A 15,463-nucleotide genomic window follows, 5' to 3' on the forward strand; every position below is an offset into this window, starting at 1 on the left:
AATTCCAAGGAATAGATATTCTATTCCTAATCATCCAATTTGAATTAAGATCTCAGCAAAGTGAGACATTTAGGAGAACATTTATAAAAAAATTCAAATGCAATAGATACGCACGTCCTTTATCAAGAGTTATCTAGCGAGCGTTCATCAAGCGCCCGACTTAGGGCAATCAGTCGTGTATTGTAAAGAAGTAATATGTATGTACAGTAAACGGTGTTGCGCTGACATCCCCTTTCTACTTTCTATCTATACACCCTGTGTGGTTCCCATTGATCATATGCAATGCATGCCTGATACATGTACGTCGCCATGAAAGTCTATCACCGTAAAACCCAATCAGGAGACTTGCAGAATCATGCTCATAGAAATGAGTTGGCCGACAAGCATTCGGCAGCTGGACCCAGACTTCCGACGGATGCTTGCAGTTGCGTGCTCCAGAAGGGGTAAGGCAGGGTAGCAGCAAGGGTCGAGTCTTGGCTCCCTTATGCCCGCAAAAACTCTTATCCCAACGTCACATCGTACTGTTCTTCGCCATCCCTTCTTCTACTTCCCACTCCAAAGATGGCCATTCCTACGACGTGGCCTTGCTGCCCTTGGTTGATGTCGACAGCGTCGTTGCTGCAGTAATTTGGCTTCCTTGCTCAGAGGTTTCTGCCCATGACTGCGTCGAACGACGAGACGACGACGGTGACGATGTTGACAATGCACTTGACATTGGTATGTTGAATTTACGCACCGCTGACAATTCAGCTGCGAGACGTTTGTCGGTCTCTCGCGTAGCGGCGTCGCTCACTCTTTGTTCTAATAGGTTTGTCGTGTCAGTATAGACCCTGTCTGGATCTGCTTTGATCGACTTACTCTCATCGCGACGTGAGAACAAAGCACCAAAAGACCCTGTTCTCGGTGCCATGGTCAATTCGGGCCCAGTTGGTACCCCTTGCTCCCTCTCGAAGTCCCCGATCTTGGTTGTTATCTTGTACTTATTGATAAGTGGGAGCCCAATCGCAAACTCGTTGTTCTTAAAGAGCCCTCGAATGAGGAGGATCTTGACCCGACGCATCTCTACTCCAATCTCGGGTAAACGAACACTGGACGTCACGAAACCAATAGCATCGAGGACACCGCCACCAACAGCATCCAACTGGACATATTCCAGAAGTGGCATCTGTTCGAGGTTCAGCTGCTTGGCTACATGGAACGTGGCAACGGCATCGAAATCTAACGCGGTGTCGAGGAAGCCACCGGGGATACGGATCCATTCCCCTTGGTTGTTTTTGATGCACATAGGCTGATCGCGCCACATGGAATATGGCCGAGCGTGCCTTTTGTCGGCTAATTCGAATCGCCCGCATGTGCCTTCGCATACCTCGGCGGGTGATACACTGGAGTGCATGGTTATCGGCTGTGTTTCGTCAAGTTCGACACCTCCATTTGCCAGCGAATTGGGGGATGCCATGGTTATTTCGCCGAGACGTCGATAGTGTATTCGATTCGTGGAGTGGTCCGTTCCGCCAAAGTTATTATATATTATTCGAACTCGACCGAATGAATAAGTGGACAACAAATCGACGCAATCAGAGTACCATTGTGGTATTGACACGTCTGACAAACGGATCAAGACACTCGCTGGACTGGATTACTTGTTGATCGCGCCGGAATAAGGTGGGTGGAGTGGTGCTCGAGAGTTTCGCAAGCTGGCTAGAAGATACTGCTTATGGGAAATTGGCGGTGAGGGACAGGAGTAGAGGTGATGTCAAGTTGAACTGAGGCACCTGGTCTTTCAGTTGTGGATTGTGCTGGTATCTTGGTGGTGCTACAGTCGTTGGTGTTGCTGGCGTCAAGAACAATGATGGCGCCGAGGAGGTGCTGGTATCGTGGACAATGCTGGTGTCTTCGGTGATGCTAAGATCGTCGGTGATGCTGGTGTCGTAGGTGATGCTACGGTCGTGCAATGATGATGGGACTGTGGATGATGATGGGAGCTTGGAGATGCTGGCGTCGTGATTGATGATGGGGGGACTTAAGTGATGATGGTGTTGCGGGTGAGGCTGGCGTCGGAGGTGCTGCCGCGGTTGCTCGTGGTGTTGGCGTCGTGGATGTGAGGTTGTGTGTGGGTAACTGCTGCAAGGGGGCTCGCGTTCCTGAACAATGTTACCGTCTTTGGGAAGGGGTTGACCAGGTGGTGTCAACGTCCTGGGCAGCGTTGACGTCTTGGGTTTGAGGTTGGGGGCACTATTACAGTTCCATGTATGCAAGGTGGTGGGTGATGGAGCAGTAGGCGCACTACGGCGATAAGAGATAGGTGATTGAGTGAGGGGAGTGCTGTTGGTGGTAGCTCACTGGTCACAGTTGCTCTTGATGGTAAGTCTTTGTAGGGGTGGGGTGGGAGAGATTGCAAGTGCGGTGAGCGGTGAGGTGCAGGCAAGTGGCTTGGAGGCTTAGGTTCGTCGGGCAAGAAAGATGGAGAGGTACGCTAAGAAAGTCAGGGTAAGAAGACTGAGTCTCAGTCATTCAACGGCAGCAAGAGCCTCATCTCAAGGGTTTGAGCCACTGGTCGTTCCTATGAATACGACTTGTACACTGGCAAAACTATGGGAGAAACGGATGTGTCAGTTGTCTTGTCGTATGGGGGTTTGTTCAAAACGTACGCAGCGGTTGCCCCGAATATCTCAACCCGTCTACACTGTGTGGCGGTAACCATACACAGCGAGAACACCACAGTAAAGGCACAAACGAGTCCCAGTCTTGCCAATGTATCTTCAACATAAAATAAAGTTATGATGGATAGCATGGGAAGCAGCGAAGAGACCCCTGACCCTATGATATTAGTCACCAAGCGAATATGACGGTTCGAATAGTACCAGAGAGCGGTATTCTGTCCGCGATTCCCTGCTGCTTCTTCGTCGTACGGTAGTGGTGGCTGCTCCCAGAGGTTAATTGTCACTATCCAGCTGGCTCGCCAACCCACAGCGTGGATCTCACCTTGAAGAAACGCCAGACTTGGTGGAATAGACGCAGAATCGGACCGGTTATAAGATGAGAGAGAAAATCGTCTTCCAAGGTGTCTTCCCTGAGATACAATAGGTCTTGAAGGTTAATCTGGTCGTATACTGAAGCTACTTGGTCTTGTTCGCCCAGATCTTTGCCAAGGAATCCGCAATGACCTCCGAGAGATTCGCAGTTGGTGTACTTATGAAGTTGCTTCCGCTGGTCTTGCGATGGTCTTTGCAATGAACCTATCGACTGATATTGTTGCACCGCGGCGTCTACAAGTCCAAATCATGGTAAGGCACAATGCTCATCCCCTTTTGTAATTCCATTCCACCCACTAATTGACCAACGGCCGGTAAGGAGAAGGAAAGTCTATTAAGGTTTGGTTTACTCACAATACTCTCGAAGCTTTGCTCGCACTTTCAGCACTAGGTTCCACTGCTCTCCTCCCATTCCCCTAGCCTCTCCTTGATGCAAAAACCACCACTCGCGGTCATAAAACTTTCTTTCGTCGGCAGCATTCGCATCGATGATTCCTTGTTTGGTCAGCTCATGCTCTAGTTCACATAACTCAGCCTGCAAGTAAAGCAGATCGCGTATTGCGAGCTGGCGGAACTGTCTCATCATGACATAGTCGTGCTCTACCATGAATTTCGCCAATTTGGGGTATCCCCGAGGCTCAAGATTGGGTGCTATTCGATCATGAGCCATTGTGTGTGGTGTTTTGGCAGGGTTCACAGTCGATGACACTTTCAAGAAGGCTCGACCTGCCCGTCATTGTTGCAACACCCCTCTGTCTTCTTTCTATTCCTCCTTTCGCCCTCAGAGTACAAGTGAGCAGCCTGTAATGGATGGCAGACTCAAGTTTGCCCGAGTCTGCCAAGTTGTCTCATCTTGCCGTGAAGGCGCATTACTGCTCTTATCATTGGCCCGTCTCCAAGCCCAGCCCCCCTTTGTTATGCAGGCTGAGGCGAGCTGAGCGCCACCACACTCGCATCGCCCGATCATCGGCACGGGTGAGAGAATGCTGATCAGTCGAAGCATTTACGTGGTCTGACTAGTGAACTGGTGTGGTTGGTTGCGCTGTATCCCGATTGCAGCCATCAGTATTGCCCTCATGACACTCGGGCACACTACCAGCTCTGTCAGCCTATCATGCATGGATGCCGTATGCCTAAGGCTGCCAATTCCTAATGAACGCCTTGTAACTTGCGAAGATTCTGCACAATCTTGGGTTTTTACACATTGTGATCCCACCGAACACCATGCCGACATATCCCAAACAGCATAGCACTCTACTTGGGACATTGCTTTCTTATATCAGATGGCCCAGGTCCGCGGGAGGATCCCGCGGTTCCCCGGAGGTAGGTGTTGACAAAATCCCCTTGACAACCTTCTAGCTACCCATGCTAACAATCTGATCGAAGGGCCGATGTTCGTTAGAAGTCGAAAACATATCCGTGAGACTATCTGGCAGCACCCACCCAGCACACGACGCTCCTATTTCAGCAACATTCGACCCGAGTTGCCGCGAGAACCTTATCAGCAGAGAGACTATCGAGAAAAGGATGAGGCCCGACATTGTGATTCTCCTGGGTAGCAGGGATATTGTCTGCATTGTGTTCAACATTACGGGACAGAGGCAGCGATTTGCGACATTGCACCGTGTCATCGATGCACCCTACTTCGAGAACATCCTATTCAGTCCATGCCGTCCCACTACACACATTTCCGAACCATCGCCACTGGAACTTCATATTCTACACCGGACCTCTCTGTCAGAGAGTTGTACCTGCTGTACCGACACAGTGTCCTGGCTTGTTGGTCTCAGCGCCGCCTCCGATGTATGCCACAGGCATGCATTGGAGGAGACAGGTCACTGTCCGTCAGGAGAATATAGTTCGGAATGTTCATGGGATGTGATCCTAGACCCGGGAGATCAAAGTAAAGACGAAAATGAAGCAAGTGCGCCTTGCTCTACGCATCTCCCTGGATCCGATGGCTCAACTCCAATGGTTCCAAAACCATCGACGGACGAGCATAGGAGTTTGGAAGATCATGCAAGGATAAAAACAAGCGACGAGGCCTCAGGGGCGGAATCGGCGTCAGAGCAACGGCGAATATTGCCCCACGACACATCGGTAACATGTAGGTCGTGGACTCAGAATGATGAGGGCCGGTCACAACACCTGGCTGAGGGTGGAGAGCTCCCAGCCCGACTGGATGAGGCCAATGCAGCGGTGGCGCCTACCGAGATCTCAGAAGCCACCTCGGAGTATTACTCTCAGTCATCAGCCACAAGCACCATAACAACAATGACTACTGAGGACTATGCCACATGCCTCGAACGTGGCGCACTGCAAGCTGCAACACTTTATGATGGAAGATTGGGACACCGAGAACACACACAGGGCCAGCCGCGTTCTACTTTCAAGGACGAATCTGGTTTGCGGGGAACAAACCAAGTCAACAACATATCGGAGGAGAACAGACTGCTAGTAGGAGGTGCCGCCGCCGAGAACAGTCGCCTGAGGGACAATTATAATGACGGCAGTGGCGATCTGAGCTACCTTGATGATGATGGGTACTCGCCTCTGCCGTTTCCAGACGACTACTGGAGCTACGATGAAGTGGTTCGCAATTACTATCATATCAACAAGGAGAACGGTGGACAGAAGCCAAGGACTTGGTATCCCCCAGAGTTTCTCAAGGCGCACGGGAAAGCACGAGGGGTTTTCCAAAATGAGACGTACAAGAATGAGTACTGGACTTTTGATGAAGAAGAAGAGAACTACTATCACTTGGATCGAGAGAATGGACACGAGATCAAGGTCTGGTACCCATAGGGCTTTTAGCCGAGAACGGGTCTCCGTACGCGTGTGATGGAAGAGTCTTATTCATGACACGACGTCCTTTCGCGTGTGATGAAGGGTTCTTATTCATGACATGACGCTTCATGCGCTGTTCATGACATCATGCTTCATGCGTAGGAAAACTTGTCCGGGGCTTTGCTGGCATGAATTTCTCGAGTTACTAAAAAGCTGTTACGAGCTCTGTGTAGCTCATCAGTTACATGAACTGATGGAGTTCTATAGGTATCAAAGGGTACAAAAAGTATATAATAATATCAAAATTGTATATGTAGTTATACGAATTAAAAGAGGATAGAAGGGCATTCGGAACAAAGATATCTAGCTTACCTGGTCACCTCGGTGCCGAGCTAAAAATGAAATCTAGACACTTGAACCTATTTATAGTTAGGTACTAGGTAATGCTATATTAAACATAAGTTATATATCCCGGAAAGCCCCCATTAACTCTGCTATGCTATCGATATGCATCACAGAGCGAACATAAACGATCTGAAAATCTCTTTTACAATGGAATACTCCACGATAAGGATAGAAGTGTTGATAGCCCATTGGCATTGGGAGAAAGGCAACCTGAGTACGTAGTTGTGAAGGTCTAACAAAACTTCCAACCCCTAATGGTATAGAGGAGGGCGCTATATGGAAGTACTACTCTATCAAGCAACTAAATCGGCACCATCTCCACCACCGCCGACTCCGTCTTCTCATGCCTCGCCACCGACGCGATCCGCAGCCCCGCCTGGGCCGCGAGCTCCCCAAACGCCTTCTCACCACGCACCTTGCCGCCGATATTCAGGATGAACATGTCGACGGTGCTCGTATACACGCTCGGCCGCCCCGACGGGCGCAGGTACTCGGCCACCAGCACGCGCGAGTCCGGCGCGCAGGCGGCCCGCACGTTCTGGAGGATCTGCAGGGCCTCGTGGTCGGACCAGTCGTTCAGGACGCGGCGGATGTAGTAGACCAGGGCGCCCCGGACGGGCTGCTCGCCAAAGATGCTGGACCCGATCTTCTTGACCGGGCCCAAGACAGAAGAGCCCTCGTGCTCGGCCACGGCTTCCGCGATGACGTGCGGTTGGTCCTGCAAGACGCATCGGGCCGCGGGGATGGACGGCGTCTCCTCCAGGATCTCCTTCAACGCCTGGCCCTTCCCGCCCGCCACGTCCACGATCAGATCCCTCGCCTCGGCGGCATGCTCGGCGGCATACGCAGCCACCCAGCTGAAATCATACACCCCCGTGACCGGAATGTCGCCGTCAATCGCCATGGCGCCATTCATCCGCGTCGCCAACCCCGGAATCGCCGCCATGATCTCATACGCCGTCTTGTCGGGCATACCCAGCGCGAACCCGCCGGGCGAGCGACGCGACGTGGCCGGCTCGGCGAGCCCGTTGAGCTTGAAGTAGTCGGGCCAGCGCGTCGTGGGCCCCATGAAGAAATCGAATAGGTACGAGTAGAACTGGGCGACGCGGGGGTCCGTGAACGCCCGGGAGGCGGGCGTGTGCGCCACGCGGCCCGGCGCGGGCGCGGTCAGCACGCCGACGGACAGGAGGAAGGCCGCCATGCGCTCGATCAGGTTGTACTCGACGCCCAGCTTGGCCGTGAGGGCCTCGAGGGAGATGCCCTCGTCCGAGTCGGAGGGGATGGCGTCGAAGAGGCCGTGCTCGACGAAGACGCGCATCACGCCCATCTCGGCCATCGAGGCAAAGTATTTGCCGATGGGCGTCTCCGCCAGGGAGAATTCGGCAGCCATGTCTGGGTCTGTCTGGGAACTGTACGGGTTAAAAGCAACACTGAATGTGATAAACGGCCTAGAGGATTCACGACGATAGAGAAGTCACGATGATGCAAAGATGCCATAAGTCCATATGTATCAAGGTATATTAGAACACCGCCAGCACTTACTGTAATGCATGGTTCCCCTTCTGCAAGTTGCCAAACGCGGTGTAGATCTGTTCGACAATCCCTGGTCCTGAATGACCCATACCCATGCTACTGGATCTAACAAGGCTCCACTGCTTACCGGTAGGTTACTCCCGTCCTGACTCGACGCAACCGGAGGATACCGAGTGAGCGGGCTGTGATCTGGCCTCTAGTGGGCGACCATGGACCCGCTTGTCACAGCACTCGTCTTGCCAAACGCGTCCCTCACCAGCTCCTGAACCCAATTGGGCAACCCCTTCAACCACGAGATGGGCGCCGCCGCACTCGGGATAAACAGCTGCGCCCCGCGCCTGCTGACAATCTGCCTCACAATCACGTCCGCCACCTCCTCCGGTCTTAACATGCTCTCCAGGATCTTTGGGGTCCTGGCCACTCTTCAGTATCGCCGCCTCGATCAAAGGCGTGCGCACCCAGCTCGGATGCGCAATCGTCGTCTTGACGCCGGGGGCCTTTTACCAGATCTTCAGCTCGCTGGCGAGCCCCTCGTGGAACGCCAGCGCGGCCGTCTTGGTCGCCACGTAGTCGGCGTTGGCCGAGTTGGTCAGGAACGAGTTGACGCTGGCCACGGTCACGACGTGGCCCTTGTCGTTGGCCACCATGTCGGGCACGAACTGCCGCACCAGCCGCCAGTGCGAGAGCAGGTTGACGTCGAAGATGCGGCCGAGGAAGGCGTCGGGGGTCTTGAGGATGGTGTGGGACCCCGTGATGCCCGCGTTGTTGACGAGGATCGAGGGGGGCCCCAGCTCGTGCCGGATCCGGTCGGCGGTTTCGGTTATGGCGGCCGGGCTGGCGATGTCGCACCGGAAGTATGTCAGTCGGTTGTCTGCTGCGAACTTCTGGGGCGCGTCTTGCACGTCGAGCACGGCGACGCGGATCTCGTGTGAAGCGAGCGCCTCGGCGATGGCTTTGCCGATCCCGCTGCAGCCGCCGGTGACGACGGCGATCTCAGAGGGCCAGTTCCATCCCTGGCCTGCGCGTATCTGCCAGTTGTTTGTGGCCCATGCGTTAAGAGCTGCATTGGTCTTCCTGATCACACCCAGGGTGGCCAGAAGACCCAGTATCCGTGTTAGAGTTTGTAGGTCGACGATCCGGGAGACAGAGGCTGCTTCCAAGGCGTTCACCCACGTCTGTTCTGGGGTGTAGAGTAGCAAGCCGAGAACGGGACCGGTGACGATGGGCTCGAATGCCCATTTGGCGACAAGGGCCAGCCCTCTAAGAGGAAGGTCCACGAGTGCAGGCATGGTTTCAATTGACAAAATTGGGTGAGTAGCAAGCCAAACGAGCGATGTGGTTGATACTCTGTCAATTATTATGGTCTTATGCCTGCCCAGAGATACCTGTGCTGGTATGCGACAACAATACCTACTTCGTCATTATCCCTCCATTGTACAGAGTCCGCACACTCCGCTCCTACTGGCAAGTGGATCACATCACAGTAAGAGTGCGAGTTCATCTTAATTTCCCGGACCGGACCGCTGTCCCTTGCTGGTCCATACGATAGCGGCGAGTCCCGGTTTGAAAGGGTACTTCGCTTGAGTGGCTACTTACCTTGGCCACGTTTCGGTCGCTCCAGGGGCTCAATGAACCTACACGATTCAGGGACTTTTCTGGTCCCACAGCAATTCACTGCCAGGGTTCATCGCTTGCTGCAACTATTGACCGTGAAGTCACTAAAAGTTGTAAAGTGCTCGGGTGCAATGGACCGAGTGTGGCTAGACAGCAGCTCCGAATTGCAACCCAACAGTCAAGATGTCCTGGTGGGACCAAATCCAAAGCCGCCTCATCTTCCAAAGCGGCATAGGCTTCGTGTACCGCCAACTGTTCATGCACCCCCTCCCATCGCAGCAGGAACCACACTGGAAGGCCAAACCGCCATCATCACCGGCTCCAACACCGGCCTCGGACTGGAAGCCGCCCGGCAGCTCCTCCAGCTGAACCTCTCCCGTCTCATCCTCGCCGTGCGATCCCGCGCCAAAGGCGCCGTCGCCGCCGAAGCCCTCCGCCACGAGTTCCCCCACGCCGCGCAACAAATCGAGGTCTGGCTCCTGGACCTGGAAGACCCCGACTCCGTCTCCGCCTTTGCCGCGAAATGCGACCAGACGCTGGACAGGATCGACCTGGTCGTCCTCAACGCCGGCGTCCAGAACAAAGACGCCGTCGTCTCGGCCCAGACGGGCCACGAGCAGACGTTCCAGGTCAATTATCTCTCCACCGTAATGCTGGCGGTGCTGCTCCTGCCGGTCCTGAAGGTCAAGGCGGGTTCGGTGGCGGGGAGGCCGGCTCGGCTCACGGTGGTGACGTCGACGACGGCGTATTTTGCGGATTTCGACCACGAGAGGCCGATTCTGCCGCAGTTTGATGCGGACAGGTACGATGTCACGAAGTGGTATGCGCGCGAGAAGCTGCTGCAGATGATGGTTGTGCGGAGAGTGGCGGCGCTGGTCGATCCGGATCAGGTGATAATTAACACGGTTTGTCCGGGGCTGGTGGGCGAGACGGAGATCTGGCGGACCTTGAATACCAGTGCGGTCTTGCGGTATCTGTTCTCGGCCTACTTCGCGTTATTTGGTCGGAGCTTGGCAGAGGGGGCCAGCACGTACGTGCATGCCGTCGTGGTCGCGGGTCGGGAAAGCCATGGGGGCTTCTTGAGTGAGTGGGGAGTACGCCCGTAAGTGATGCGCTCCAACCTTTCTCTTCTTCTTCTACTGACGACGTGGCGCTAGGTATCCGGTTCTGATGCATTCGAAGCGTGGTGAAATTTCTGAAAAGAAGGCCTTGGGCGAAACAATAGAGGAATTAAACTCCTTGAACGTCCCACCTGCCCTAATGTAGGATTTCTAGTCAAAAAGTGGCAATAAAGTCACCCTATTACAAGACCAGATGTTTCTAATGTGTCTTGACTACTTTCATACCCGGCTCTAAACCAAAAAGCACCCGAGTTCCCAAATGGTTCCTATATGAGTAATTCTTCAGCCACGGATATTCTATCATAATCCGACTACAACTTCTCTTGTCTGAGACTAAGTCGAACATTCAAAGGCGGGTGTACATAAGAAGCGCGCACGGCTTGGTCATGCCACGGCTTTTCATACCACTCGCGGTCCACGAGCGTAACATCGTACTTCCACAGTAGCCGGGCCATAATTTGCTTGATCTCCGAGTGGGCCAGACTAGTCACACGTTTTCTCAGTCAGTGAATTTCATCCCCGACAGGAGTATCGGGACATGCGAATCATCCGTCAAAAAGAGAGGTCGAGGTTTGCTTACTTCTGGCCGATACAGCTGCGTTTCCCTGTCGAGAAGGGCTGGAACGCCGCTTTCTTATCGCCTTCGAAGCGAGGGTCCCCAAGCCAACGCTCGGGAGCGAAGACCTCGGGGTCGGTGAAGTTGGCGGGGTTGTGGTACATGGCCCAATGCCAAATGTCCACGCTCGTCTAGGGGTTATTTACAGCAGTGAGCGAGGTGTCCAACAAACCGTTGCTTCACACAACAAGAACACCAATAAAATAATATAAACTGCCATTCAGGGTTCACTTACCCCTCCAGGAAGAAAATGTCCGCCGACGACCTCGCCATGTCGCTGGATCAGTCGCGGCACCGAGCCGACGGCGGCCGGGTAGATACGCAGAGTCTCGTCTATAACGGCAGCTTGGCCAGGATCTCGGGGTGGGTGCAGAGTAAGTACGTTGCCCCAGCGAGTCTGACGCGAAAAAGAATCAAGGGTCAGTTTTTGTGCGTCACTACTTCTTAAAGGCCGAGAAAAGGGGGAAAGGGGGAAGGAGATCCGTCATACGCAATTGCGGTCGTTTCGGACCCAGCTACGACAAAGATGCTCGCGTTGTGGCAGATTGCTTCAAAGGAGAGACCCTAGCTATCGTTCAAGCCATCAGTATCATATGTAGGATCAAGTTGGAATTCAGAAATGCCGTTTTGTAGGATTTACTTACTTCTTTCCCCTGAGCATGGTCCGGCTTCATCCCATCAATGAAATCCGGCCGACTCGGCTCCAATGCCAACCGCTTCTCGATCTGAGTGCGCATAAACAGATTATGCTTCGCGATAATGCCGGCCGCCAACACCTTGACGACCGGGCCCACCACAGCCTCCAACCAGGGATACGCCCGCCGAAAATGCGCCATGTCATGCTGCGCGACGAAGAACTCGAGGATGGTCGCGATCCACGGGTGAAACTCGCCCCGGTCCAGGTTCCCAAAGGACTCGCCGAAGCTGAGGTCGCCGATGACGTCGAAAGAGAAGAAGTTGAACCATTTCCCTAGGTCGATGGACTTTCCCTGCACGCGGTGCTCCTCGAGGCGGCGGAAGAGCAGGTCGACGTGGTGCCGTATCAGCGGCTCCTGGCGCCGCACGCCCTGCGCCGAGAAGGCGGGGGCCAGCAGGTGGCGCTGGCGCGTGTGCGACGCCGTGTCGGCCCCGATGATGCCCGCGGCCACCTCGGCGACGAAGCCCAGGTGCTTGAGGTTCTCGGGCTGGCCCGGCCGGCGGTGGCCGTAGACCTCCCTCCAGGCGGTGGCGTGCAAGCAGGACACCGAGTCCGGGCTGGTGCGGACGACGTCGCCGTACTTCTGGTGCAGGGCCAGGATCTGCTTGTGTGGCGTGTTGGACCAGGACATCCAGAGGAGCGGGAGGGGCGAGATCGACCACCAGAACGGGCCGGGCACTTTGCGGAGGGGGTGGAAGCAGGCATTGTAGATGACGGACCATATGGTATGTCCTATTATCGCGCATACCGCTACTCCTATAACCACCCGAGTTGAGAGGAGTTGTTCATATCCCGTGATCCCGTGAAGGGACCATCTCGTCGCGTAAACCATCATCACACGTACATGGAAGAATGATTGATGTGAATTCTTGTTCGATGTGCCTAAGAAAAGTGGATTCTATCAAAACCTTGAGCCTGCTTCCATTCTCAAGATCACGGGAGAATGATAATCGACAGAACAACCAAGGGTGCCGTCCACGTGGTAGCCGTTAGGGGTCCGAGGCACCATGCCAAGTGTTCGGCGGATTTCGGGGAGTATTCTACCCCTGAGTATCCCCATACTCATGCTGATTGGCTGCCCACGAGTCAGGCCTTGCTTACTACACCCATGTACATCCGGGGCTTGCCGCAACCAGGTTCGGATGGCCCTTGTACGTTTCGGAACTAAGCGTTGGCAGGGGCTGAAGCTGAAGAAGGGCCAGAGAGGTTCTTGCGGCCAAAATATCATGCTTCCATGGGCAAACAAACCCTTCCAGTCTCTTCTAAAGCCCCAGCTGTGCCCCTCCCATACATACGTAACACCCCCCCTAGGCCGCCTTCTTGCAACGCGGGGTGAAGTTGCAAATCACCGGCTCCGCGCACTTGAGGTTGAGTTCCACCTTGATCCTCATCTCCTCCCCCTTGCCCGCGCCCTTGTCCCCGTCGCCATCACCAAGTCCGCACCACTCGATGCGCTCGAACTCCTGGAGGAGTCGCACCAGGATGTACTGGATCTGGAAGCGGCCAAAGACGCGGCCGGGACACTGGCGCGGCCCGATGCTGAAGGGCAGATAGTCGCCGTACTTGGGCGACCAGTTATCCCACCGTGACGGGTCCCATACATCGGCGTCTGGGCCTACGCTGGCTTTGTTGCGTTGGAGTCCGGCGACGGAGTAGACTGGAGGGGTGGGTAACAAGGTTAGCGGGCTGAATGGCAATGACGTATTGTGTCGAGAATCTTACCAATGATCTGTCCTTTCGAGATGGATATGGGGTCTTTCCCGTTCGGACCGCCCCCGACAGGCAAGACGGCATCGGTCCTGGCCTCGCGGATGTTGAGGCCGAGCGGGTGGTACATTCTCAACGACTCTTTGACCGTGTTGGCCAGGAGGTCTAGTTTCCTCAGCTGCTCCGGTGTGGGAACCGCGTCCATGCCAATGCTTCAAAGACAAAAGGCTGATTAGCATCCAGTCCAAATATCTCCAGTACCGATATGAGCCTTTGACTTACTGCTCCTAGACCTCCTGCTGAAGTCCCTTGTACAAGGCAGGTTGGCGTGCCAGGTGGTAGATGGTCCAAGTGGCCAGAATCGCTCCCGGATCCTTGGAGGCCATCAGGACGGCCATGAGCTGGCCCCGGATAAAGTATCGATCATTAGGGTGCGTGGCGACCAGATCCTCCACGAGATTGAACTCCTTCTCCGTCTTGGAATCTGTCTGGTTATTGACGGGCAGTGCCAACGTCTTTTCGATGAGATCGTCAATGTAGCGTGTCAGGTCACGGTACGCCTTGGGGGCGAAAAGCCAGTCTGGAAACAGGTTGGCCAGGCGTCTGTAAGGAGTCCATCTTAGTTGACACAGCTCTCCACAGTTCCGAAGTAGTTGCCCGGTACGTACCCAAAAAGTAGACGGTTGGTGTTGAAGGTCAGGAGCTCCTCCATGGCCTTGCGGAAGGGCTGTTCGTTGGCAGATAGCGAGTTCGTCGACTCTCCTAGGAATACTTGGCTCACCAGGTCAAGTTGAAACTGAAATGTAGTGAGTGACCTGACGGCATAAAGGGGTTCTTCGTTCCAACATGCAAATACTTACCCTGTCGACCATGTCGTACACATCGACTCTCTCCGGCGAGTTCTTGATCAGTCCAAGCAGCTTCTGCATGTGTGCCTCGGCGGTAGGGATGTCGTCCGGACGAACGCGAGAGACCTTTTGGCAGATCAGCAGTTATCTACGTGAGCAGACGGGCTTCTTACATGCGGCTCTAGTTGTTCCCTGCTCGTCTTCCACAAAGGCCCGTCCGCTAGACTAATATCAGCAGCTGTCTATGTTTTACACTATTCCGGCCATGGATCAAACTTACTGGTAAAGACCGAGTCCCCAAGATACTACTAAACACATCATGCGGCGTCTGTCCCTTGGCGAAGTCGGCAAACTGATCGGCCTGGATAGCCTTGATGTTCTCCGCTCGGTCGGTGATGAAGATATCACCGCCCAGCAGGTTCATCTCGACCGTGCGGCCGGGGGTATCGAGCACCTCGTCGCAGATGTACTCGACGAACGTGTTGGAGTGCAAGCGCGTGACGAGCTTCCATGCCATATCCAGTCCTATGAGTCACATGACGCATCAGTCTCACTGCCACCACAAAGAGTGCTTAGAATGCTGCTGACCAAATGGTAGTTTGTACGGAATGCGAGGAGCATGCGGAATCGTGGATTTGCCATTGACGCCATCTTTCCATCTCGACGCTCGAGCAAGGAGCACAACGATGGCCACTACGCCACATAGAAGCAACTTCGAGAAGTCAACCTCTATGGACGTCAAAACGCCCATCTTGAGAGGTGTCGTCTGCTCACAATCTGAACTGTCTCGATTGAAAAAGGGAAGTGGGTGAGTCCTTCCTGTGGGCGCGGATAGGGGTGAGTTTGCAGACTCACACTTTGACTGCCCGGGTGTTCAAGTTCATAGGAAGGAGTCTACTCCGTAGAAGCCAAACGTTCAACACCCAGCCTGGGCAAATCCCACGTGGACCAACTCCAACATTATGTTGTTCGGACTTTGTCCCTGACTTGTGTGTTGATTCCATTTTTAACCGTAACACTTGGGCGAAACCACGATATGGCCCGAATAGCGAACAGCAGTCTGAGCACATGGGCCCATCCCACAGTAATGCGAGTCAAGCATC

General features: G+C 54.3%; 8 protein-coding genes across 8 annotated transcripts; 2 read left to right on the forward strand and 6 right to left on the reverse strand.

Moving 5' to 3' along the window:
* Positions 1–571: 571 nt before the first annotated feature.
* PG985_011616 (uncharacterized protein) lies at positions 572–1,456 on the reverse strand (the record flags this gene model as incomplete). Its single annotated transcript, XM_066831383.1, has 1 exon — positions 572–1,456. The coding sequence occupies one exon, from the start codon at positions 1,454–1,456 to the stop codon at positions 572–574; it is 885 nt and encodes a 294-aa protein (XP_066679433.1).
* Positions 1,457–2,020: 564 nt separating this feature from the next.
* Positions 2,021–3,702, reverse strand: PG985_011617 (uncharacterized protein; the record flags this gene model as incomplete). The annotated part of the gene is made up of 4 exons (XM_066831384.1): positions 2,021–2,141; positions 2,649–2,920; positions 2,983–3,266; positions 3,387–3,702. The coding sequence occupies 4 exons, from the start codon at positions 3,700–3,702 to the stop codon at positions 2,021–2,023; spliced, it is 993 nt and encodes a 330-aa protein (XP_066679434.1).
* Positions 3,703–5,003: 1,301 nt separating this feature from the next.
* PG985_011618 (uncharacterized protein) lies at positions 5,004–5,837 on the forward strand (the record flags this gene model as incomplete). Its single annotated transcript, XM_066831385.1, has 1 exon — positions 5,004–5,837. The coding sequence occupies one exon, from the start codon at positions 5,004–5,006 to the stop codon at positions 5,835–5,837; it is 834 nt and encodes a 277-aa protein (XP_066679435.1).
* A 688-nt stretch (positions 5,838–6,525) lies between these two features.
* Positions 6,526–7,614, reverse strand: PG985_011619 (uncharacterized protein; the record flags this gene model as incomplete). The annotated part of the gene is made up of 1 exon (XM_066831386.1): positions 6,526–7,614. The coding sequence occupies one exon, from the start codon at positions 7,612–7,614 to the stop codon at positions 6,526–6,528; it is 1,089 nt and encodes a 362-aa protein (XP_066679436.1).
* Positions 7,615–7,953: 339 nt separating this feature from the next.
* On the reverse strand, positions 7,954–9,046 carry PG985_011620 (uncharacterized protein; the record flags this gene model as incomplete). The annotated part of the gene is made up of 2 exons (XM_066831387.1): positions 7,954–8,170; positions 8,262–9,046. The coding sequence occupies 2 exons, from the start codon at positions 9,044–9,046 to the stop codon at positions 7,954–7,956; spliced, it is 1,002 nt and encodes a 333-aa protein (XP_066679437.1).
* Positions 9,047–9,502: 456 nt separating this feature from the next.
* PG985_011621 (short-chain dehydrogenase/reductase family protein) lies at positions 9,503–10,477 on the forward strand (the record flags this gene model as incomplete). The annotated part of the gene is made up of 1 exon (XM_066831388.1): positions 9,503–10,477. One exon carries the CDS (start codon positions 9,503–9,505, stop codon positions 10,475–10,477), a length of 975 nt encoding a protein of 324 aa, XP_066679438.1.
* Positions 10,478–10,803: 326 nt separating this feature from the next.
* PG985_011622 (cytochrome P450) lies at positions 10,804–12,637 on the reverse strand (the record flags this gene model as incomplete). Its single annotated transcript, XM_066831389.1, has 5 exons — positions 10,804–10,975; positions 11,073–11,239; positions 11,344–11,548; positions 11,599–11,672; positions 11,753–12,637. 5 exons carry the CDS (start codon positions 12,635–12,637, stop codon positions 10,804–10,806), a joined length of 1,503 nt encoding a protein of 500 aa, XP_066679439.1.
* Positions 12,638–13,112: 475 nt separating this feature from the next.
* Positions 13,113–15,111, reverse strand: PG985_011623 (uncharacterized protein; the record flags this gene model as incomplete). Its single annotated transcript, XM_066831390.1, has 7 exons — positions 13,113–13,462; positions 13,528–13,724; positions 13,828–14,115; positions 14,181–14,308; positions 14,373–14,486; positions 14,641–14,885; positions 14,949–15,111. 7 exons carry the CDS (start codon positions 15,109–15,111, stop codon positions 13,113–13,115), a joined length of 1,485 nt encoding a protein of 494 aa, XP_066679440.1.
* Positions 15,112–15,463: the final 352 nt, after the last annotated feature.

Source organism: Apiospora marii, assembly GCF_038362585.1.
Source record: "Apiospora marii strain CBS 49790 chromosome Unknown utg000009l_segment0_segment0, whole genome shotgun sequence".
NCBI classification, from domain to species: domain Eukaryota; kingdom Fungi; phylum Ascomycota; class Sordariomycetes; order Amphisphaeriales; family Apiosporaceae; genus Apiospora; species Apiospora marii.